Raw genomic sequence first — 24,315 nt, 5'->3', positions numbered from 1 at the left:
CTGTGCACGGCCGGCCCGCACGCGGGAGATCAGACAGTCTTGCTTGACCTTGCGGCGATGATGACACACGCTTTGCCTAACAACTCAACGTGCTTTTGTCCACTGCCAGATCACCGTAGACATTCTGCAAGCGCCTATGAATATCTGAGATGCCCTGGTTTTCCGCCAAAAGAAACTCGATCACTGCCCGTTGTTTGCAACGCACATCCGTTACAGATGCCATTTTAACAGCTCCGTACAGCGCTGCCACGTGTCGGATGTCAATGAAACTATACGAGACGAAGCGGGAATGTTTGAAAATATTCCACAAGAAATTTCCGGTTTTTTCAACCAAAATGGGCCGAGAAAAAAAATGTGTTGCATTACTTATTGAACTGCCCTCGTATTACATTGTTTACTGTGGGCGTAATTCTATGAAAAGTGAAGGCTTTGTTACATCTGTAACACTTCCTGTCCCTTTGTTTGGTGGCAAATTAACAAAGGTCGAAGCTCACACCATTGAACCTTCACTGTGTATTGATCATATTCAGGTCTATCAGTTTTTTATATTCCTGTTAATACTTCAAAGTATTAACAGATGTAACGATGGAATAACCCTAGGGTAACCGTGTGATAGGCAATTTGAGCAATGTGACCTATAGCCTTTGGGGTCCGCTGCTCATAGTCTTGCGGTCGCGTTCTTGCTTCTTGAGCATGGGGTCCCAGGTTTGATTCCTGGTGGGGTCAGGGATTTACACCTGTCTCAAGATGATTGGGTGTTTGTGCTGTCCTCATCATTTCTTCATCATTCATGAAAGTCATGAGATTGGACTGAGCAAAGGTTGGGAATTTGTACGGGTCCGATAACCGCACAGTTGAGTGCCCCACAAACCAAACATAATTATAGCCTTTGGGTGTTATCTCCCAATGCTCTCTTTATGTACACTTTCAATGTACACAGTCTAACTGTGTACTGTTCACAGATATTTTCAGCAATGCTACCTACCTTCTGCTGGTGATGTTGTTGATTTTCAGTAATGCTTGTAACTATCGATGTGCTCACTGCTTGTTGAAGCTGCCTCAGGACCATCTTTCACTGGGGCAAATTTATTCGCCTTGATGAGCAGCTGTTGTTCCTCCCCATGTTGCTGTTTCGTAGGTGGTTTCATGTCACACATCTCTCGGTTGTCAGCTAAGTTGACCTCACCGGTGGATTCATCCGTATTGTTTTTGTCAGTGCTCAGGAGCTGAAGAGCACTATAAATGGTGCTACTGACAAATCATTCAGAGTGGTTGCCTCCTCTGACTGCACCCTACTGTTCACTATATATCTTGCACTTGTAACATGATGCACACATGGAAAAACAGCTAACGCATCGTTAAGTTGTCACCAGGAAACGAAAAAAATATATCTGAATAAGTTAAAATCCGAAGAGCAAATATGAGTGCAACCTCTGCAGAATTGTTGTTATGAGATAACACTCTGCCTGCAAAGTTCAGCTTGTCGTTGTCCACACTCTACTTCCAAAGTTCAGCTAGCCCCTGCCCACTCTCTGCTCAAAGTTTGGCTAGTCCCTCCCAACCTCCTGCCTCCAAAGTACAGCTAGTACCTGTCCAACCTGCACCTGTTGTTGTTGTGGTCTTCAGTCCTGAGACTGGTTTGATGCAGCTCTCCATGCTACTCTATCCTGTGCAAGGTTCTTCGTCTCCCAGTACCTACTGTAATCTACATCCTTCTGAATCTGTTTAGTGTATTCATCTCTTAGTCTCCCTCTGCGATTTTTACCCTCCACGCTGCCCTCCAATGATAAATTTGTGATCCCTTGATGCCTCACAGTATGCCCTACCAACTGATTCCTTCTTCTAGTCAAGTTGTGCCACAAATTTCTCTTCTCTCCAATTCTATTCAGTACCTCCTCAATAGTTATGTGATCTACCCATCTAATCTTCAGCATTCTTCTGTAGCACCACATTTCGAAAGCTTCTATTCTCTTCTTGTCGAAACTATTTATCATCCATGTTTCACTTCCATACATGGCTACACTCCATACAAACACTTTCAGAAATGACTTCTTGACACTTAAATCTATACCTGCTTAAAATACTATGCTATACTTAAATCTATACCTATAAAACAAAGATGCTGTGACTTACCAAACAAGAAAGCGCTGGTGGACAGACACAATAAAAAACACACACACACAAATTTCAAGCATTCGCAACCGAAGGTTGCTTCATCAGGAAAGAGGTAAGGAGAGGGAAAGACGAAAGGATGTGGGTTTTACGGGAGAGGGCAAGGAGTCATTCCAATCCTGGGAGCGGAAAGACTTACCTTAGGGGGGAAAAAAGGACAGGTATACACTCGCGCACACGCACATGCGCGCGCGCGCGCACACACACACACACACACACACACACACACACACACACACACACACACACACAGACACAGACACAGACACAGGCAGACATATGTAAATGCCCTTTCTCGTTTGATAAGTCACAGAATCTTTGTTTTTTATATATATTTTTCCCACATGGAATGTTTCCCTCTATTATATATGCTATACTTAAATCTATACCTGCACCTAAGTTCATGTAATTCTTACCCAAATCCTGCCCCCCAAAGTTCTGCTAGTTGCTGTCCATCCCCTGTCCATTTATAAAGACTCTACATCCTCCATTGTATTCGTGCTTATAATGTTCTCTAATAGCCTTTTTTTATTTGTGCCTGGTCACACTTGTTAAGTTGCCTGTATTGCTGGAATGTTGGCTGTCTGTCATAAAGTATAATTTCAGACTCACTACCGAAAACAGTAATAACGCTTTAAACACTGTTTTAAAGTAAACTGAATACTCTCACTAATGTTAACTGCTTTTCTACCTGTCCGAATATTAATTCGTTTATCTTACTTCTTCCAGAGCATTTAGGGTGCAAAGTACCGTGTCACCGTATCCAGAAACAAAGTATACATTTCACTTCATTATTACCTGTAATTATTATTGTGATGATTAATGTTTCCAATACCAACTCACCTTGTGAATGTTTCTACTGAAAATCCGAATTCTGTTTGCTAATTTGTGAAGGGACAAATTTTGAAAGTACATTTACTCAACTTAGAGGAAATGATGAATTTAAGTTCCAGAGATGAAATTACAGTTTCCTATACCAGAATGAAACTGAGAAGTTCATAAATGACTTCCTTTTCAAATATTACTTTACGAACTTTGCAAAGACAAAATGAAGTTAGTACTTGTCAGGAGACTTTAGTCTTGAGATTTTTGCTAAATGAATTTAAACAAATGAACTTTAATAAAGTGCTCTAAAAGTGTAATCCATCAAAGTTGTGTGTCCCGACTAATTTCAGTGGCATTCATTGTTGTTAATTTTTGACCCAGTTAATGGTTATTTTAAGATGGAATTTAGGCAAATTAATGCTAGGTACTTGAAATAAGATGGTAAGCTTGTAATAATTAACTGTCAAAATATTGAACAAACAGCACTTTTTATTACAGATTTTATTAACACACTTGTAACTAGAATGAGATTTTCACTCTGCAGCGGAGTGTGTGTTGACATGAAACTTCCTGGCAGATTAAAACTGTGTGCCGAACCGAGATTCGAACTCGGGACCTTTGCCTTTCACGGGCAAGTGCCTTACCAACTGAGCTACCCAAGCACGACTCACACCCTGTCACGAGGTACTGGCAGAAGTAAGGCTGTGAGGACGGGGCGTGAGTCATGCTTGGGTAGCTCAGGTGGTAAAGCACTTGCCCGCGAAAGGCATGGGTCCCGAGTTCGAGTCTTGGTCTGGCACATAGTTTTAAACTGCCAGAAAGTTTCACACTTGTAACTTCCTGTACATGAATAAGGAAATAAAAATTGTCTGTGGCTTCCTCGTCAGAAGCAGTTCATTTGAGCATGTGGTGCAAATAATATTTTAGCAGATTCTTTACGTCTCTTATTAATTAGAGAGACAAAAAATGCCATGATGGCTGCTTTTGATAGGCATTCATGAAGTAAGATAGCATTATCCTTGCCTCGTGATATTTTGGCCAGGAAAAGCCTTGCATCCATGACTATAATTGATGTGAGATGACTTATTATTGCACAAGTGCTAATTATTGCCTTTGCCTTTGAATTGTACCATTGTTAACACCAAATATTTAATATCTTCATAAGTGCACCAATATATGCCCTCACTCAACCACTGCCCAAGGGCTCCTTCCCAGGGTTCACTTTGTCTGTGGTCTACTTTGTTCCACATTAAAGTCATTCAAAAAACTGAAATGGCAAGTCACACCTGTCAAACCCATCTTGATGCTGTCCAATGGGGGGGCCTGCTACACATTTTCCCTTGTAGAAAAGGCATTCACAAAACAGAACAATAAGGGAAAGCTTGACCATCCACAGGCCTAGTGGCTTTGTGTCTTTGGCAGAATATTATCCATTTTGAAATAATAAAATATAGTATCCACAGGAAGAGCTCAGACTTTACAAATACAATTTTTTTAAATCATTAAGTATATTACACTGAAATCAAAGGGCAGTTACTAATAACAGTTTACTTTTACTATGGTTTGATAACATTTCCTTCCCACCATCAACATTAAATAATCATTACTAAATCATTTCAAATATTAACAACACACTACATGAATCTAAAATTAATACTGTTCCATTACACACTAGCTGCCTTCAGAGTTCAGCTAGTCCCAGTCCACCCCCTGCCCCCACAGTTTAGCTAGTCCCCATCCACCCCCTGGCTCCAAAGTTCAGCTAGGCCTTGCACATTTCCTCTATTTGTTTATGTAAGCATGCATTAGTTTTGTAGAATGACTGACAGTAACAAATATTCATTGTCTTTGTATTATTGCTTGTTCTCAGAAACAAAATGGCCTTCAAAGGCCATTAGATCATAGCAGAAAAAGCAATAATTACCCACAGTTTGATTTTACTTTTAACTTTTTCAGTGCAGATGAATAAACTGCATTTTTGAGGGCGGGGTAATGACAATGTTTGACAGTCTTGTAAAGCCTTCATTGGGAAGTGCCATATAGAAATCCACTTAAAGCAAGTCTTATTTTTCCACAGTTTTGTATATCAATGATTCTCATGTATTCACTTTGAAGGAGAGCTTGGGAAATGTACCATATGCTATCTATGAAAATGTGAATCTGATGATTTTGTAGATTATCTTATTGTTGTTATTTTTGCGAGGCAAAGATTTATAGCTTATAAAAATAGTTGAAAAATTATGGTTGCACACAGTTAGTAAATTTATCATATGGTTGTATGATAAATTTATTAAAACAACTATGTGCAACCATAATTTTTCAGTCAGTAACAGACAACCTGCCAGTGTATTGTGTGAGCACTCATAACTCCTGGTTGTATAAAAAATTGACTTATACAGCTGTGTGCAACCATGATTTTTCAACAGTCTTAGTTGTGTTTCTGTCATGTGTTGTAACCTTACACATATGGCTTCTAGTATATAACAGGTCTAAGTCAGTCATAAGGAGACAATTCCTGCTATAAGAGTTATAGAGCAATAGTCTTAGGTATGAAGTGCTAAGTGGGGAACCAGGTGCTTAGATTAACAGTTCATTCTAAATATCTTGGTAAAAATGACCAGCAGTACAGTCACAGATCTCTTCTCTACTGATGTTTGATCTTCGCTTTTCCTATTTTGTAGACTAGAATAAGAGACTCAGTCCTTAACATCTAGATTTGATTCATGCATCACTTTTCTGGATGCTTTACTGTACTTTTGAGAGACTTACAGTTTCACATGAAATTTTTATAGTGCCGTGACTTGGCTTTTATCAGATATAGCGTGTGATAAAGGTCAAATTTACATAAATAATTAAAAATAGTTAAAAATAATGTTCAAGTACCAACTGCAGTTTGAATTTGAGATCTTCCACATTATATTATGATATCTTAACTACTTGGTGTGCTTAGTATACCTTTTAATATGTGCTGCTATTAATGTCGTGGTGACTAAACTTTATCTTCTTATTCCAGTCTAATTATGAATGTCTGTGAAGCAAATTTTCCTTATGGTATTTGTTATAAACATTAGTTTCAATCAGAAGTGTTCACAACTCGTATTTGTAAATAATAAAATTATACCATATTTCCTTGTAAGGTAGAGTTATATTTACCAATGCTCATTTGAGTGCAGCTTCATCTACAAAGCCCACATAAAAACTTTACATATCTTATACTCTAATAGTGTCATTGCAGTGTCAGCAGATGAGCAGTTTGTGTTGTAATCCTTTTTCGTGTCTTATTTTCTGAACAGCAATATATATTTTTTTAAAATTAAAACCTGTAACAATACATATATTAGATAAATACTAGCAAATATTAATGCAAATAAGCCTTATGCTATCTTGCCTTACATTATGAGCAAGTCCACTCCAACCTCTCTAAAACTTTATAACTCTTTTTAATACTATTTAAGTTATGTACAACTAAAATTTTTACCTTTAAAAAGTATGTGTAGCAGATTTTGCTAGTCTTGAGTGAGTGAGTGAGTGTGTGTGTGTGTGTGTGTGTGTGTGTGTGTGTGTGTGTGTGTGTGTGTGTTTTGTGCTATTAACATAAGGTATGTGATTTTACTGCAGGTTGCTGCACAAAGCCATGGAACAGTGAACACTCCTCCATCATTCAAAAACTGCATTCAGTTGGCAGCATGCAGTGCAAATCAGATATTGCCAATGAATCCAGATCTGCCAGCTGATGTCTTCACATCTTGCCTCACAACTCCTATTAAAATTGCTCTTCGATGGTTTGTAAAAGAAAATTCCTAATTTTTTGTCTCTTGTGTATGACAGAGTGTGTACAAGATTGCACTGTCTGCATTAGATAATAGGTTAGATAGCCTTCATGTTTGACAACTAAATATGAATGATGATAATTTGAAAACTGATAATTCCTTAACATTTTGTTTTGTCACTGATGTGTAGCACAAAAAGAAAAACCTCTGCTGATAAAGGTACATCTGTCTTGACATGGGTGATGCAGAGGCTCTCAATCATTTGTTCTTGCATTTCCTTTTGAACTTATGGAAAGCCATCCACACCACTCCTCTTCATCACAAGCTTTCATCAACTTTGTAATGTAAGGAATAAAGGTAAAAACTCACTGAATAGTTGAGGTGTTCAATCATTGGCTTCCACATAAAGATTGTTTCTAGCTTTTGGATGTTTTTGCATTCCAAGATTGAATAATACATTGTTAACATTGGTTGAGCGATACAAATTTCTGAGTCTTTCATTTGATCACAAGTTTATACAGCTTTCACACATATGTCAACTGAAAACCAACTGTATCATAAAACTTAACATTCTCTAATTCTTCGGGGACACCAGCTGGAGGGCTGATAGCAGTGATCTTCTTCAATCTTGTGCTAATCACCGTAGTGCTGAGACTTTGGTGGCTGGGAGTGTTACACTTGTGCTATCAACAACTTTCTCTCAGTAGCTGGCTTCTCATCACTGCAGTTTTAATGTTGACACTGAACCTCTTTTCAAGCTCAAAGCTTGTTGATATTTTATAACAGCAGGAGTCAAAATCTTGTAATAAATAAAGACCTTTCCGGTCGGTATCTTGTTTGGTGTCTGGTTCAGTTGAGTGCAGGCAGGTCAGTGTGTTGGTCAGGATGTGGCATTGCATTGGATCGACATCAATTCTGAGAGCAGAACGGCGCCAAAGACTGAGCAGCAGCTGGCATTGAGCCCAGAGTGAGAGTGGTTGTTGCTGGCTAGTCATTGTGCTGCATCTTAAGTAATCCATGAGAATGAGTTCCGTGCATGTCATGAGGCATGTGAACAAACTCTAGAGCCACATTTGCAGCACCGTGGTCAGCTGCACACACTGCTGGTGGGCTTTACTGGTACGACACATGGCGCCCGCTGGAGTCTGGTGTGTGCACAGAGTGATGTTTGTGTTGCTGTTGCCCTCCAGCATGTACACAGTGGGATTTGATGCTGTTGACATCCGGTGTGTACAACCAGAGTTGGGATTGCCATGCGTAACTGGTTTCACCGGAGGATACCGAGGACACGGCAACCCACTGGCCGCATGTGCATTCCATGGTGGTGTGTTGCCAGGCAAGTGGCCAGATACCACAAGAGGCAACTTCTCCTCGAATCAGGAAAGGATGAAAAGTGTCCCAGTAGTTACAAGAGTGTTGTCTGAATGAACTATGTAGCAAAGACTTTGGAGCAAATGGTGTATTGTCATGTGATCTGGGTATTAGAGACCGTGCAGCTCGTAGCTGCTCTCAGTGTGGATTCATGAGATTTTAGTCTCCTGTCGACAACCTGACCCTACTAGAGGCAGCTATCCATCAAGCTTTTCTATGTTGGCAGCATTGTATATGAATATTTTTTATATCAGCAAGGTGTGTGGTACTACTTGGAGGCACAGCATTCTAGGACACTCTCAACAGTGGGGCTTTCATGGCCACCTACCCACATTTATTTGGCCCTTGTAAAAATACTTTTTTTAGGTACTGAGTTGGTGAATGCTGTCAAATAGTTTTGAGCTGGAGAATGGTGTTCTGCATGGAAGTGTTTGAAGTGATACCTTCTTTGCCTTAGCCATAAACAGCCTAATGTCTATGGCAAAGAGTCCTGTGCAGTGTTCCTCATTGGTGGATGATTTCACGGTTTTCTTGTTTACTTCAATTCTACAACAGGGACTCATCAATTACAGCTAACAGTGATGAGGTTGAATGAGTGGGTTGCAAAGATGAGTTTTACATTTTCTGCAGTTAGGTGTGTTGTGATAATTTTAATCATTCTCATATTTTTAGTTTACCTCGTTTGCTTATAAGGGTCACCATTTTATGTTCTGAAGGCTTAGTGAGATTACTGGACCACCTTTTTGATTCAAAACGGTGATGGTTACCACATCTAAATGACCCAAAAGCAAGAACCCAGAAAGCACTTCATATCTTAAAGTGCCTTAGCCACAGGCCGTAGGCAGCAGACAGGGCACACCTGTTCCTGCTTTATAGGGCTTCCCTGTAATCATTGCTAGACTCTGTGTGCACGGTATACAGATCTGTGAGTCATTTCATCTGAAAGTCATTGACGTTAGCCATCAAAGGGGACTCAGACTACCCAGGGCTGCTAACAGGACCAACTCCATAACCAGTCTCAGTACTGACATGGGAGACCACCGCTCACCATCAGGCGGCAACTCCTGATGGTGGTCTACACTGTCATATAATACAGTTGCTCATCCAGCTATGGAACATCTTCTGTTCAAATTTTCCATGAGCAACCAAGACCATTTGGGGTCTATGTGAAGCATGAGCTGGAGACACTTGGTGCAGGCCAAATACAAACCAGAATCCAGGGTTGGACCAATTTAACCCTACTTACTACAGAGGTCCAGATTAATTTTAGATTTAGTGTAATACAGAAGAGGAGTCATTCCTGCCCCTCCTTTAAAATAGTATTTTATGACATTTTAAATGAGCACCACCACTATGTAGCCGTATTTGTGGATGAGTTTAATCAGAGTGACTCCCTTGGATATGTTGTCACAGAATGGTGTGTGTTTGTCACAGGGTGGTGGGTGGTGTGTGTGCCACCTTTCCATCTGTGCACTCTTCCCTTTAATAAAGCAATACACACAAAACCAGCACAGTAGCCATCCCTTTGTGGAGGGATCATCAAGAACCTGCATGGTGGTAGTCTCCTGACCAAGCAGGGATCACATTGTTGCTGCCTGAGCTGAAAACTCCCCATGTACGCCAAGGAGTATGTGCTTGTCATGACTGGGGTATGGGGACACTGAGCAATGGATTACTGACCAGGTAGCCTTTGCTAAGGTTGGGTGGCACCCACGGGGAGAGCCCTTGTTCGGAGTGAGTGGCACCATGGCAGATCAGCTGCAAATGAAGCAGGTGAAGTTATCTCCTGCTGGTGGCCTTACGGCCCCTGCTGCCTCTATGAAAGGATAGTCCTCTTTCAATGCAGGAAGATATGACCCTAAAATGTTCCCTTCCTTCGCTATGGTATGGGAGGAACTGAGGGCTTAGCAGAAAGCAGAGCAATACTCCCCACAATACAGTATAACTCCCCTTTTATGTTCCCTGAATGAACATTTCCTATGTTTACAATGTTAATTTTCACTCTATTTTGTGTTAACATATAATTTTCCCATGATTTACACATTACAAAAAAGTTTTTATTGAGAAATAATGATACTGGCATAATGTTGGTCATGCAGTAGTGTTTACAAATATTATGTGGTTAAGTTTTTTGACACCAGGGTGCTATTTTCAGTAAATGTGTAAAAGCTGTTAACATTTTTTTGAAGTCCCTTGAAAAGTGTAAAGCGGGATTTCACTGTACTTGGTTTGTACAAGGGCTGATGGTGATCCATTCTTGTCCGCAAAGCTCTTGTTCTTTTTGCAGGACGTAGATGACAAGATTGGGGAAGTGGCAGCCATCTCTAAAATGAAATGTAATATACGCATGTTGTTGGGCCGATATTTACATATATAAATTTTTGTGAGAGCCAAGATCATTTGATTTTAAGACCTTTATCCCAGTTACTAGTTTTGACAGAGTCCTGCTGTCAGCTTCAGTTTGGCATTACACTATATGAAAAGAAAATAGGTAATTAGTAATCTGCACAAGATAAAACAATCATTTTTTGGGATGATCCAAATTTTACAAAAACTTTTACTTACCTTTGCGTGTATGTTCACGTACGTGTCATTGACATTTTGAGAACAAAGTGTAAATGCATTGAGAAACTCCACACGGTTTGTCATTTATAAAACAGAATGCTCCGAGATGGGTTGTCAAATCAATAAAAGGTAGAAGTACAACATCCATAGTGCCAATAGAGTTAAAACTACATGCTATTTTGACAATCTCACTTGGACTAAATTGAGACGCCGCAGAGCCCTTGTTGATTGTTGTGTAAACATCAGGCAGCACCATCTTATTAACCAGTGATATATTGAAATATTTTGAAATTAATCTCATGAAAATTTTTACACAACTTAAAAAAAGCATGTTACAGTGCTCAATATACCACGACAGCTGATGAGCTCGCCCACTACATGTCGACCTTTTTATTTATACCCTATACGTACCATTCACTAATCTATCCAAGCTTGGTCATCCTCCTCACTCCCCCTTCCCTCTCGCAATCATTGAAATCCTCTAAGGAGATGAAAGACAGGAAAAAGTCATCCAAAAGGGAGGACATTTGATGTCACCCATGCCACCAGATCTCACCTGTTCCACTCCAGTAGCTGAGGTGGAGATTCCAGCAACTCCTGAGACCCCAGGTCGCACTATACAAAGGAACCCAGAACCTATGTATATTGATGCCATAACCCCTCAACCAGTGGTAGCAGGTGACCCTAAGGCATAACTTGCTGCCTTGGTCCCTTGTACATTGACAACATTATCCTCCTCTGGCACTGTAATGGCTTTTTCCACTACTTGGCAGAGCTACAACATCTTTTAAGCACTTCACTTGCCTTCTGCATTGCCCTTCAGGAGGCTTGGTTTCCAGCAACACAGAACCAAGCCATTCATGTAGACCTGGGATATTATAAGAATTGTACCATCTGTGACAGGGTATCAGGCAGAGTTTGCACACATGTTCTAGACACCACCATGTAGTGAACTTGTGCCTCTTAATACATGTTTGGAGGCTGTGGCTGTTCAGGTAAGGGCATTTCAGGATATTACCATCTGCAGCGTTTGCTTCTCTTCTGATTGTGAAGTGTCTCAGGAAATACTGTTTGCATTGGTTTCTCAACAGCCCCTACCTTTCCTAATCTTTGGCGATTTCAACATCCATAACTCTTTGTGGGGTGAAACCATTGGCTGCAGTAAAGACCTCAAAAATGTACTGGGACAACTTAACCTTTGCCTCCTGAATACTGGTATCACCACACGTTTCAGTGTGGCACATGGAACTTTCTCAGCCATTGATATTTCCATTTGCAGTCTGTCCACTGGAGAGTCCACGATGATCTGTTTGGTAGTGACCACTTCCTGATCTTCCTGTCACCCCTACAGTTTCACTCCCCAGACACTTGCCCAGATGGGCTCTCAACAGTGCCGAATGGGATGCTTTTGCCTCTGCTGTTGACCTTGGCTGCCTGCCATATGGAGATATCTATGAGGCAATCCAGAGTACGACTATAGCCATTCTTTCGCCAGCTGATTTAGTGATCCCCTGTGCCTTGGGCCCACCCCAATGGAAGACAGTACTTTGGTGGTCCTTGGAAATCACAGAGGCCGTTCGAGATTAAAGGTGGGATCTCCAACGCCATAAGCAGCACCCATCGTTGGAGCACCTTATTGCCTTTAAGCGGTTCCATCTGCCATCTAATAAACTGATGGAAGTGAGAATTCTGGGAACGGTATGTTTCAACCATTGGACCACGTACCTCTCCTTTGCAGGTTTGGGCTAAGACAGGCATCTCTATGGATACCAGAAAAAAGCAGGCGTACCTGGTGTTACCTCAAATGGCACTCTCTACACTGACCCAGATACGGTTGTCAAACATTTTGCTCTGCACTATGCTCAAACCTCAGTGTCTGAGAATTATCAAGCACCCTGTCGTGTCCTAAAACAGCAGTTGGAGCAAAAGCTGTTCCCTTTTACTGTATGCCACCTGGTGCCATATAATGCTCCATTCAGTGTGTGGGAAATCTTCAGGGTCCTAGCCCACTGCCCTGATACAGCCTGTGGGCCAGACCGCATCAAAAACCAAATGATCAAGCTCCTACAGATGGATTGTCAGCATTGTATCCTTGCCATCTTCAACTGCATCTGGAGCGAGAGTGAGTCCCCATCACACTGGTGAGAAAGCATCATTGTCCCAGTACTGAAACCGGGCAATCACCCTTTAGAGATGGACAGTTACTGCCCAATAAGTCTCACCAATATTCCCTGTAAGTTGCTTGAATGCACGGTTAGCCAGCGGCTGTGTTGGCTCCTTGAGTCTTGGGAACTTCTGGCTCCATCTCTGGGTGGTTTTCACCAAGGCCGTTCCACTACTGATAATCTGGTTTACCTGGAGTCTGCCATCCGAACAGTTTTTGCCTGACATTGACACCTTATAGCCCTTTTTTTTTTGAACTGCAAAAGGTCTATGACACGACATGGTGATACCACTTCCTTGCTACCTTACACAAGTGGGGTCTCTGGGGCTTGCTTGTGATTTTCATCCAGAACTTCCTGTCACACCATATGTTCCGGGTTCAAGTTGGTGCTTGCCACAGTATCCCCATATCCAAGTGACTGGGGTCCCACAGGGTATTGTACTGAGTGTTCCACTCTTTCTAGTAGCCATCAATAGTCTAGCAGCAGCTGTGGGATCCTCACTATCATCCATCTTGTTTGGTGATGACTTTTTCCTGTATTATTGCTCCTCTAGTGTGGGTGTCACTGTTCATTGACTGCAAGGCGCTGTACGAAATGTGCAGGCAAGTGGGTTATGTCATGCACTTCTGTTGATGTCGTACCATTCACCCACAACCAGAACTTTACATCTACAACCAACTACTCAATGTGGTGGAGGATTATCACTTTTTAGTACTGGTCTTCAGTTATTGGTTGATGCAGATTCCCCACTTTCGCCAGCTTCAGGGAAAGTTCTGCTGCACTGTAATACATTTTACTGCCTGAGTAACACCAGCTGGGGTACAGATCGCACTACCCTTCTGCAACTGTACAAAGCCCTGATACAATCCCACCTTGATTATGGGGTCTGGCATACAGTTTGGCATCGCCCTCAGCATTGTGGATACTGGATCCGACACACCACTGTGAGGTTTGACTTGCGACAGGAGCTCCATTGTGGATCAGGTGCCAGCAACAGCTTGTCAGTTGTGCTACCCACATTCACAGCTCCCCAAAGCATCCAAATTACTGTCCCCCCTTTCCAAACATGGTAATCTGTCTCCCACAACAGAGGTCCCGATCAGGAATTTTGATGGCAATCTACAACTTGTTTCTCCTCTCTGAACTTCAGTTGTTTCCTGTTTCACCTCTCCTCTGGACCCACTTCTGTACATCTCCCATGGTACATCCCTCAGCCACAGCTTCATGCTGACCTATTACGAGGTCCAAAAGACTCGGTTTGTCCAGATGCCCTCTGCCGCCAGTTTTTCTCCATCCATGGTGCATCCTGGAATTCAAAAGTAGTCTACACTGGTGGCTTGATGGTTTCTGGCCAGTAGGTTTTGCGTATACTCATGCGGAACATACTGAACTGCTCTCCTTGCCGGCTGGCTGTAGTGTTTTCACTGTGAAGTTGGTAGCCATCTCTCGTGGCCTTGAGCATATCTGGTTCCTACACTGGTGGGTACTTTTCCATCTGCAGCAACTCCTTGCGAGCAGTTTAAAAGCTGTAGACCAGTGCTACCCTCACCATCCCTTGGTCATTGCTATCCATTCTGACCTTTGTATGGACCCCAGGCCACGTCGTGATCCCAAGAAACGAACTCACTGATAGCCTTTTGAGACCAGTATTTCAGAAACAGATGTCTGATCGGTATTACGCTTCAAGGTTTAGGTGCATGGAATATGGAATAGCTCACTCTGACTTCACCAAACAAATGACGGGTGATAAAGGAGACTGCAGACCTGTGGAGGTCCTCACTGCAGGCCTCTTGCAAGGACTCTACTGTCCTTATCCGGCTTCTCATCGGTCATAGTTGGATGACTCGTGGTCTTCTTCTCTGTAGCAAGGACCCATCCCACTGTTATTGTGGTTCCCGTTTGACGGTGGTCCACATTTTGCTAAACAGTCCCAACCTACCTGCCCTGTGGCAGATTCTTAATCTCCCTGACATGGTGTTAAGAGACTATGCTCCAGCAACTGACTTAGTTTTATGTTTTATTCGTGAAGTGGGCTTTCACCACTCTCTTTAAGGGAGGGCCCCTTGACCTTATCGGCCCATTGGGGGGTTGACAGAACACTCTGTTGCCTCCTTTGCCCAGACCAGGCTGCAGCTGTCTGTGCTTGGTGGTCCAGCATGATTCTCACTCTGAGTAGAATTTCTGTGGTAAGTGGCAGAGGCTGAGGGGATGTATTTCCCCTTATTGCACTCTGCTTTCGGGTTACTCCCTAGATGAAGCACCTTGCTTGCCTTACTTCCCTTGTCTATCTCTCTTCTTTTTGTGCATTACCTCAACTTCACTGATATTGGTAGACCTTTGGGTTTTCTTCCCCTGGATTTTGCATGGTAGGCTATCTCTGATCTACAGTCATATAGACACATCTGTTCGAGGAAAAGGGGACTGATGACCTAATAGTTTGGTCCCTTTATCCAACCAACCAATCTGTGGCACATAACATCTTGCTCTGACAGGAGGACCCTACATTGTGTGGTGCTTGTGGCATGCAGATCACAGTGGGCCACATTTTTGTTGACTATGTTTAATATTCAGACAAGAGGACAGCAGCTAATTTACTACAGATTTGCCCTTATTTTAACTGACAGTCGTATGAATGTGGTTCAGCATTGAAGGTTCTGTGAAATACCCAAATTGTTCCCTAAAATTTTGGGGAGAAGTTTTTAATGTGTTGTCTGGGTGGGTGGTTCATCCATGTTTGTTCCAAGTAATGAGCCAGAAACATATCCCTGTGTAATTATTTTATATTTCCTCTTGTATTACTTATGCTCTGATTTTTATGCTATCTTAGCAGTTGTGAGATAGTGTGATTGTGCAGGTGACTGTGGATGGGATTTAGAGAGATGGAGTGCAGTTTTGTGTCAAATTGCCTCTTGCTTCTTTTCTAACATTTTTGATACTTTAACCACATATGTTTCCATTACTTTTTGTAACCTCGCCATTGGGAACTCCTAGAACACACACACACACACACACACACACACACACACACACACACACACACAGTTTTGAAGATAAGATATGTGAAGGCAGGGTTATTGAGTATTTACGTTTAAAAGGTTGTGGTGAAGAGATGACTTGCATCCAGAGAGAGTTATTTTTAAGAATTGGGAGTCTGGGCATGATTAAAGTAACAAGCAGTTGTGGAAGCACTTGGGTTTCATATCATCACATCCTATCAGCCCATAAGTCTCTGTTGGGTTGGGATTGAGAGTAATTCTTGTGCATTTCTCTTTCCATTTTTTCCTGTTTTGAAAGCTTGTAAGTATCTCACATTGTGTGCGATTATTGTTTTGCTGTCATCTTTCATTCTTATAAATAGGCAGTTTTTGTCTTTATTTGCTCAAAATTTTGTGGGCATGAATAAAATAGACTAAGGTTTGTATTTCCTAGAAAATTGTTTTTATTTAACTTGGCTTTTGTGGTCTTATTTGGATTCATCAATAGTAAATTGGATAGAGAATGGAGAAATACATGCACAGAAGAAGGGTAAAATGAAGACTGAAAAATTGGTATTGAAATTAAAAAATGAATTTTCACTATGCACACTGTTCCTAAATTCTACTTGCACACATGTAGAGTGTGTGGAAGATACTGGGTAGATAATGATTTGAATATGGTCCAGTGTCCACGGATGTACAATATTCAGTCTACAACAACTAAGAACTCCACTTTCTCCATGTCTGTTGGGTGAAAGAGCAATAGCTCTTTGCTTTAAGTGTGGTAGTTATTGCTTTTATAAAGAGATATCTAACATGGTAATAACACCCAGTGCTAAGGTGTACCTGCAACATATCCATGTGTTGTATTATGCTGTATATCTTCTTCCACTAAAGCTATTATCCCATTCCAGTCCAGTGACACCGGTTGATGTTTGGTGTTTTTATTGCATTAGGTTATTGTCTACAAACATAATAATTAGTAGAGTTGAAATAACTGATTGCCACTCTTTGAACCAGTAGACATTGTAGACTGGTCTCAGTAAAAGAAACTTAATGTTAAATGCAGCAATTGCTTCATGTTACTATGCATCATGTTACAAGTGGCTGTTGGTCCCCTTATTTTGAAGAAATGTTTTGAACTGCATCTCTCTGTGAAAGGTTGAAATGCGTTGAATGTATACCTGCACACAATAATGTGATTTACATTAATAATAATAATAATAATAATAATAATAATATGAAACATGAGCTGCCGTGATTCCTGCAGGATTAGTAGTATCAAGAAACTTAAATAATGTGAAGAATACCGTAGAAGTGTTTTGACATCTTTAACCACAAGCAGAAGGCATTCTACTACAGATGTACATCATAATTAGTCAGTTCATGCTTAAGGTTCTTAAAGTAATAGTAATAATAATAATAATAATAATAATAATAATAATAATAATAATCATACATGGATGATCTAAAACTACTGGCAGCAACAAATCAACAACTCAACCAATTACTAAAGATAACAGAAGTATTCAGCAATGATATAAATATGGCTTTTGGAACAGACAAATGTAAGAAAAATAGCATAGTCAAGGGAAAACACACTAAACAGGAAGATTACATATTGGATAACCACAGCGACTGCATAGAAGCGATGGAAAAAACAGATGCCTATAAATATCTAGGATACAGACAAAAAATAGGAATAGATAATACAAATATTAAAGAAGAACTAAAAGAAAAAATAGACAAAGACTAACAAAAATGCTGAAAACAGAATTGACAGCAAGAAACAAGACAAAAGCTATAAATACTTATGCTATACCAATATTGACCTACTCATTTGGAGTAGTGAAATGGAGTAACACAGACCTAGAAGCACTCAATACACTTACACGATCACAATGCCACAAACATAGAATACATCGCATACATTCAGTAACTGAAAGATTCACATTAAGCAGAAAGGAAGGAGGAAGGGGATTTATCAACATAAAAAACGTACATTATGGACAGGTAGACAATTTAAGAAAATTCTTTCTAGAATGAGCAGAAACTAGCAAAATACACAAAGCAATCACTCATATAAATACATCGGCTACACCACTGCAATTTCATAACCACTTCTACAACCCTTTAGATCACATAACAACAGATATGAAGAAAGTAAATTGGAAGAAGAAAACACTACATGGCAAGCACCCGTATCATCTAACACAGCCACACATCGATCAAGACGCAGCCAACACATGGCTAAGAAAAGGCAATATATACAGTGAGAGGGAAGGATTCATGATTGCAATAAAGGATCAAACAATAAACACCAGATATTACAGCAAGCATATTATTAAAGATCCCAATACCACAACAGATAAATGCAGACTTTGCAAACAACCAATAGAAGCAGATCACATCACAAGTGGATGTAAAATACTAGCAAATCCAGAATACACCAGAAGACATGACAATGTAGCAAAAATAATACATTAACAACTTGCCATACAACATAAACTAATAAAACAACACATTCCCACATACAAGTATGCACCACAAAATGTACTGGAGAATGATGAATACAAATTATACTGGAACAGAACCATTATAACAGATAAAACACCACCACATAACAAACCTGACATCATACTCACCAATAAAAAGAAGAAATAATCACAGCTAATCGAAATATCCATACCCAATACAACAAATATACAAAAGAAAACAGGAGAAAAAATTGAAAAATACATCCTACTGGCTGAGGAAGTCAAGGACATGTGGCATCAGGATAAAGTTAACATTATACAAATTATACTATCAACTACAGGAGTCATACCACACAATATCCACCAGTACATCAATGCAATACAGTTACATCCAAACTTATATATACAACTACAGAAATCCGTAATTATTGATACATGTTCAGTTACCCGAAAGTTCCTAAATGCAATATAACATATACCGTACAGTTAAAAGGAAGTCACGCTTGATCAAGGTCCGCATCACATTCCATTTTTGATCAGACATAACGTCTGAGAAAAGAAAGAAAGAATAATAATAATAATTTCTTTTCATTTATTAAGTGTGGAAAAAGTTGTGTATTGACAGTAACATCATAGATGTTTCATTTCTGTTTCAGGTTTGTCATACAAAACTCTTCTAAATTAGTGTCAAAACTTTCCTTGGATATAATTGACAAGTGAGTAGCTCATGGTTTGTCATTTTTGCTGATAAAATGTTTTTCCCTGGTAGTAATCACAAAAAATCTTTAGAATTCCAGGCCAGCTGAATGATCGCAGAACCATGCTTGGAGAGTTAAACTGGATCTTCACAGCTATTACTGACACAATTGCATGGAATACATTACCACGAGGTGATGTTTGGCTTTTATTTCCACATTTATTTTATTTCCACTTCTTTTTGTTATTATTATTATTTATTATTATTATTGGCTTCATAATCAGCCATACATAGTTTATACATATTAAAAATAATTTAAGGAGTAAAAGTAACAACTCACCAAATCATAAAGGCATGGCATTGTCAAAAGGGGCATAATCAAGACTGAAAACTTCACTAGGTTTAGGATGATTCCTTTTTTGAGCTATGAGTTGTTACCTGTACTCCTTGCATTATTTAAGTTCCACCAGGACTTTCCATCCATACATATTAACAAAAGCCCACCCCTGCGCGTGCGCACTCGCACACGCGCGCGCACACACACACACACACACACACACACACACACACACACACACACAAGCAACACTACTTCTGTTATAGAAGTTAATTATATATTTAGTGTTCAATAACATGGTTTATGAAAACCATATTGTGAAATAAAATACATCCATAGTTTATATATATTAACAATAATTTGAGGTGTAAAATGGTTGAAAAATAAGATACCAAAATCAGATGTATCTTTACTGTCTGGGTCAAAATCGATGTATTGCCATAAATTGGGAATGAAATTTCTTCTGGACACTGACTGGTACATGTTCTTGCTAAACAAATTTACATAATTAAGTTTAGGAGCGCCAGCCTCGCAGGCAGCCAAGACAAACAAAACTTCCAGTTTCACTTACTTCCAAACAAGTCACTTTGCCAGTAGATTTTCTTGTCGAAGCTGACCCCACAGTGGACAATACAGTTGAGCTAGAATCTTTTCACACTTTGAATTTACAACTCATAAAACAGTAAAACAACTAAAATGCAACTTGCACAAGGGTTTTTCAGGCAACTACCTATGAAAGACTTGGGTTTCAACCTAGCAGCCAGTGGAGTCAAAGAAGCTGAAGATTATGTTGTGGCCAACACCAGCAAGGAAATGATGCTTGATACTGCATCTAATGCTTGCTGTGGTCTTCTAGTAACTTACAAGGCCATCCCAACTGAAGGTCACACCTGAAAGAATAGCTTCACAGCTGCTCATCATCACATCCTCTTGGACTTTTGGCATTCGCTACCAGTACATATCGAGGCTTCTTCTTTGCAGATGGTCACAACAGTGTGGGTCCACTAGCTCAGATGGCACCCAATGTGGATCCAAGATCTCTGCTTGACATGGGTCTGTGGTGTATCCCATGGCCTCAACCCTTGGAATTCTGTGGCATCACCAATATCAACTTTGCCTCTGTCATCCTGCTCAATGGCCACCAATTTCTCCTCCAGTAACGAATTCTCCAGTTCCAGGGTAACCTACACAACTGACATTGAGTATTGTCTAGCAGTGTCTTTTCATAGCAATGTAGATGGACATAGATCCACTGTCTTCGAAGGTGACGACTTCTTGCATCCCACGAACCCCACACCACCGAGGTTCACCTCCAGCAGTCACTAATGGGTTGCAGGGAGGGGGGAGAGGGAGTGGGGGAGTTTGATAGGATGTACTGGCACTGTCCAATGTTACCATGGAAACCAAGTAGGTGTCACAACATTACTATTGACCACTGTATTGGCACCAATCAGGGCACTGATCCTCATGTGTGTCCTTGGGCACGATCCTGTCAGACTCTAACTAATAAGTTTGCACAGGGGTGGTCTGTCTCCCTTCACTCTGTTTGTTGATGTTGACAGTGTAGTGTGTGGTGCGAGTGTGATTATCTGGACATGGTGATATTCTGGTGGATTGTGTTCGTAATAGATGGAACTTTGATATGGCTTGGGATGGAATTTGCTGGAATACGGACTTAAGGTAGCTTGCAGTGCTTCTGAATCGTAACTTCTACTCATATCTCTTTTTGTGAATAAATTGTTAGGAGAGCTTTGTATAAATAAGTTAATGCAGACTGTTCAGTATTTGTAAACATAAACTGGCAATCCTCACACCATATACAGCAGTGCTGTCAGTGTCCAGACATGTCTCACATGACATAGTTCAAGCGTCCAAATATCTAAGCAATAGAAATATATAAGTTTTACAGATTACCTACAAGCAATATCCTTAACATATTAATTGCAGTTGCTTCACTACCATGCCAGTATTGTGAAATGTGCCATGTGTTCAAACTTGCTGGCAAATTATACCTTGCACTGGACAGGACTCAAAACCAGAACCTTTTCTCTTCATGAGAAATGAGTCACATTTGGATACCTCAGTTGGTTGAGCAGTTGCTCTCAAAAGGCAACGGTTGTGGATTTGAGTCTTAGTTTGGCACTCAGTTTTAATCTTCCAGTTTTAGTATCAGTGTTTTAACCTTTTTCTGTTACCTCCAAATAACATAATAATCACCATATATTACTTTTTTAACATACTGCATAGCAGGTAACAGTTAATTGTTTAACAGTTTCAACATGCCATACATGATATTCAAGTAACTTTATTTGATTTTAACAGGGAAGCAAGAACAGCTTAAGTCTAACCCACCACGGCCCACACCAAAACTGGGTTTATTGTGCAGTATCACTCCCTATACATCTAGTAAAGCCAACCAATGCCCTTGAATAGTGCAAGGAGTCCCTTTACCAGTTTTTTGTTAGATACAATTTCTTCATGTCTACTTGTCCTGAAGATTCTGCATCTTTTGCTCTCCATTGCTATGCATTCGAAGATTAGGTGTGATGCAGTTTCTTCACCATCATCACAGATCCTACATTTAGGGTCTTCTTCCGTTATACCCATTGTGTGTAGGTGTTTTTTTGAAATTCCCATGGCCTGTCATGAGTTTGATCTCTTTTCTGTTCAACACCAAGATTACAGAGCTTCTTAAATGGGATGGGCATCATTACCTTACCATGTTTTTGTTTATGGACCTTGGTCCGATATTCTACACGCTGTTTCCTAAGCCAGTTTTGTAGTTCTAGTTTGATCATAGCCTTAGTGATTGTCAGGACAGGTTCCGGTCCAATAAATGGAGTCATTACCACCATCCTAGCCAATCTGTCGGCTTGTTCATTGTCACAGATCCCAGAGTGGCCAGGGACCCACACTAGGTTTACCCTATTGCTTCCCCCTAGCTCCAACAGAGCCCTGTGGCATTCTGCAACAATCTTAGATCTTGTTGCAGGAGCTGCCAATGATTTCAGGGCTGCTTGGCTGTCTGAATAGATGTTGATGCTATGGTCATTGTAGCACCTATGCATATTCTCCTCCACACATGCCCTGATTGCCGTAATTTCAGCTTGGAATACAGAGGCCAGTTTTCCTAGAGAGATGATGCCCTTGAGTCTTAGCTGAATCCTGTACACCCCTGCTCCAACTCCTTGGTCTGATTTCGACCCATCGATGAACCAAATGATGTCTCCCGTACAGTGTTGAACTGTTTTTTCCCCACTGTTCCCTGCTACTAATTATTATATTGTAAGGCTTGTTGAAGCAGTTGGGAGTTATTATATAGTCGGCAGGCATTTCTCCAGCCATTCCTATATTTACCTCACTCATTATGTTAGTGTGTTCTGGATATCCGAATGAGACCCAGTTTTTGCCAGTTTTAGGTCTGTATGCCCCAGCTGCTGCCTCCATCTTGATCCAAAGGTGTAGTGGAGGTATGTCCAGCATGGCTTCCATTCCAGCAGTGCTGCTAATTCCATCTGTTATGGCTAAGCAGGCCAGTCTCTGCACCTTAGCAAGCTCCTTAGCTGCAACCCACTGTTCTACCTTCTTCCACCACACTACGGCCCTGTAGGAAATCCTAGGTCTTACCACTGTGGTGTATATCCAGTGCATACCCCTGGGGCGTAGGCCCCAGTTTTTGCCACAAGCCCTTCTGGTACTCACTAGAGTACTTTTTGCCTTGGAGCAGATGCTCTTAATGTGAGGGGTCCACGTTAGTTTCTCATCCAAGGTTACCCCTAGGTATTTTACTATCACCTTCACAGGTAGAGTTTCATTGAAGAGCCTTAGAGTCGAACTTTGTATATGGAACCACACCAGTCTTCTTAGGATTACCCCTCAGATCCAGTTTGATGCACCAATTTTGCACAATGTCCAATCCTCCTTGTACCGTATTTATAACTGTGTCAGTAAATTTGCCAAGTATTACTATGACAAGGTCATCTGCGTATCCTTGGCAGAAGCATTTTCTGGAATTTAGTTCCTCAATGAGTTCGTTCACCACTAGATTCCACAATAAAGGGACAGAACTCCTCCTTGTGGGCAGCCTCTAGTGATGTTAATTACCATCTTTTCATTCATGATGGTAGTCTCAACCTTTCTTCCACTAAGCATGGTCCTGGTTCACCTACATATAGTGGTCCCTAGGTCATGCACCTCTGCTGCCCTTACCATGGAATCGAGTGTCATGTTACTGAAGGCCCCCTTGATATCCAGGAAGATGCAGAGGGCTATTTCTTTGAAGTGAAGTGTTTTCTCCACCCTCCCAACGAGTTGGTGGAGAGCTGTCTCACATGATTTACCTGGTTGATATGTGTGTTGGTTTGAATGTAGAAGGGCCTAATTAGCCTCCTCTCCCCGATGTACACATTAACCAGTTTTCCAATGTTTTGAGAATGAAGGACAGACTGATTGGTCTCATATCCTTGGCCTTGGTATGATCAGTTCTCCCTGGCTTTGGAATGAAGACAACCTTTACTGCCCTCCAAGCATTGGGAATGATTCCTACTGCTAGGCTAACCCTGAATAAACTGCATAGGACTCTTATGGGCTTCTCTCCTGCCTGTTGCAGATGAGCTGGAAAAATTCCATCTGGGGCAGGTGACTTGAACGGTTGGAATGTTCCCACCGCCCATTGGATTTTATTAAAGTTCACACACTCTTTGGCCAATTCCCAGTCCTCTCTTCGAGTGCCTGAGAACCATTGTCTCTCCGGTATCACATTCTGGTCTGTGTTGTCCAGCAGAACATATTGAGGAAAGTGAGTTTTGAGGAGCAGTTCCAGCATTTCATGTGCTGTCTTTGTATATTCCCCATCCTCCTTCCTCAATGTACCTGCTGTATTGGTTGGTACTCTAGTGAGAATTCTGTGAAGTCTGGCTTGAGCAGCCGTGCTCTCCACTTCCTCACAGAATGCCTTCTTT

At 40.9% G+C, this 24,315-nt stretch overlaps 1 protein-coding gene across 2 annotated transcripts in view; it reads left to right on the top strand.

Annotated features, from left to right (window-relative positions):
* Positions 1-24,315, top strand: part of LOC124777960 (regulatory-associated protein of mTOR) — a 325,695-nt gene that overhangs the window by 78,541 nt on the left and 222,839 nt on the right. For both annotated transcript variants that reach the window (XM_047253519.1, XM_047253520.1), the window contains 3 exons: positions 6,616-6,779; positions 18,977-19,036; positions 19,110-19,210. In XM_047253519.1, coding sequence (XP_047109475.1) covers positions 6,616-6,779; positions 18,977-19,036; positions 19,110-19,210 — 325 coding nt within the window. The remainder of the gene's footprint in view (positions 1-6,615; positions 6,780-18,976; positions 19,037-19,109; positions 19,211-24,315) is intronic.

Source organism: Schistocerca piceifrons, chromosome 2 (genome assembly GCF_021461385.2).
Source record: "Schistocerca piceifrons isolate TAMUIC-IGC-003096 chromosome 2, iqSchPice1.1, whole genome shotgun sequence".
NCBI classification, from domain to species: Eukaryota; Metazoa; Arthropoda; class Insecta; order Orthoptera; family Acrididae; genus Schistocerca; species Schistocerca piceifrons.
The sequence above is the reverse complement of the archived record's forward strand: the minus strand, read 5'-3'. Positions and strand labels throughout refer to the sequence as shown.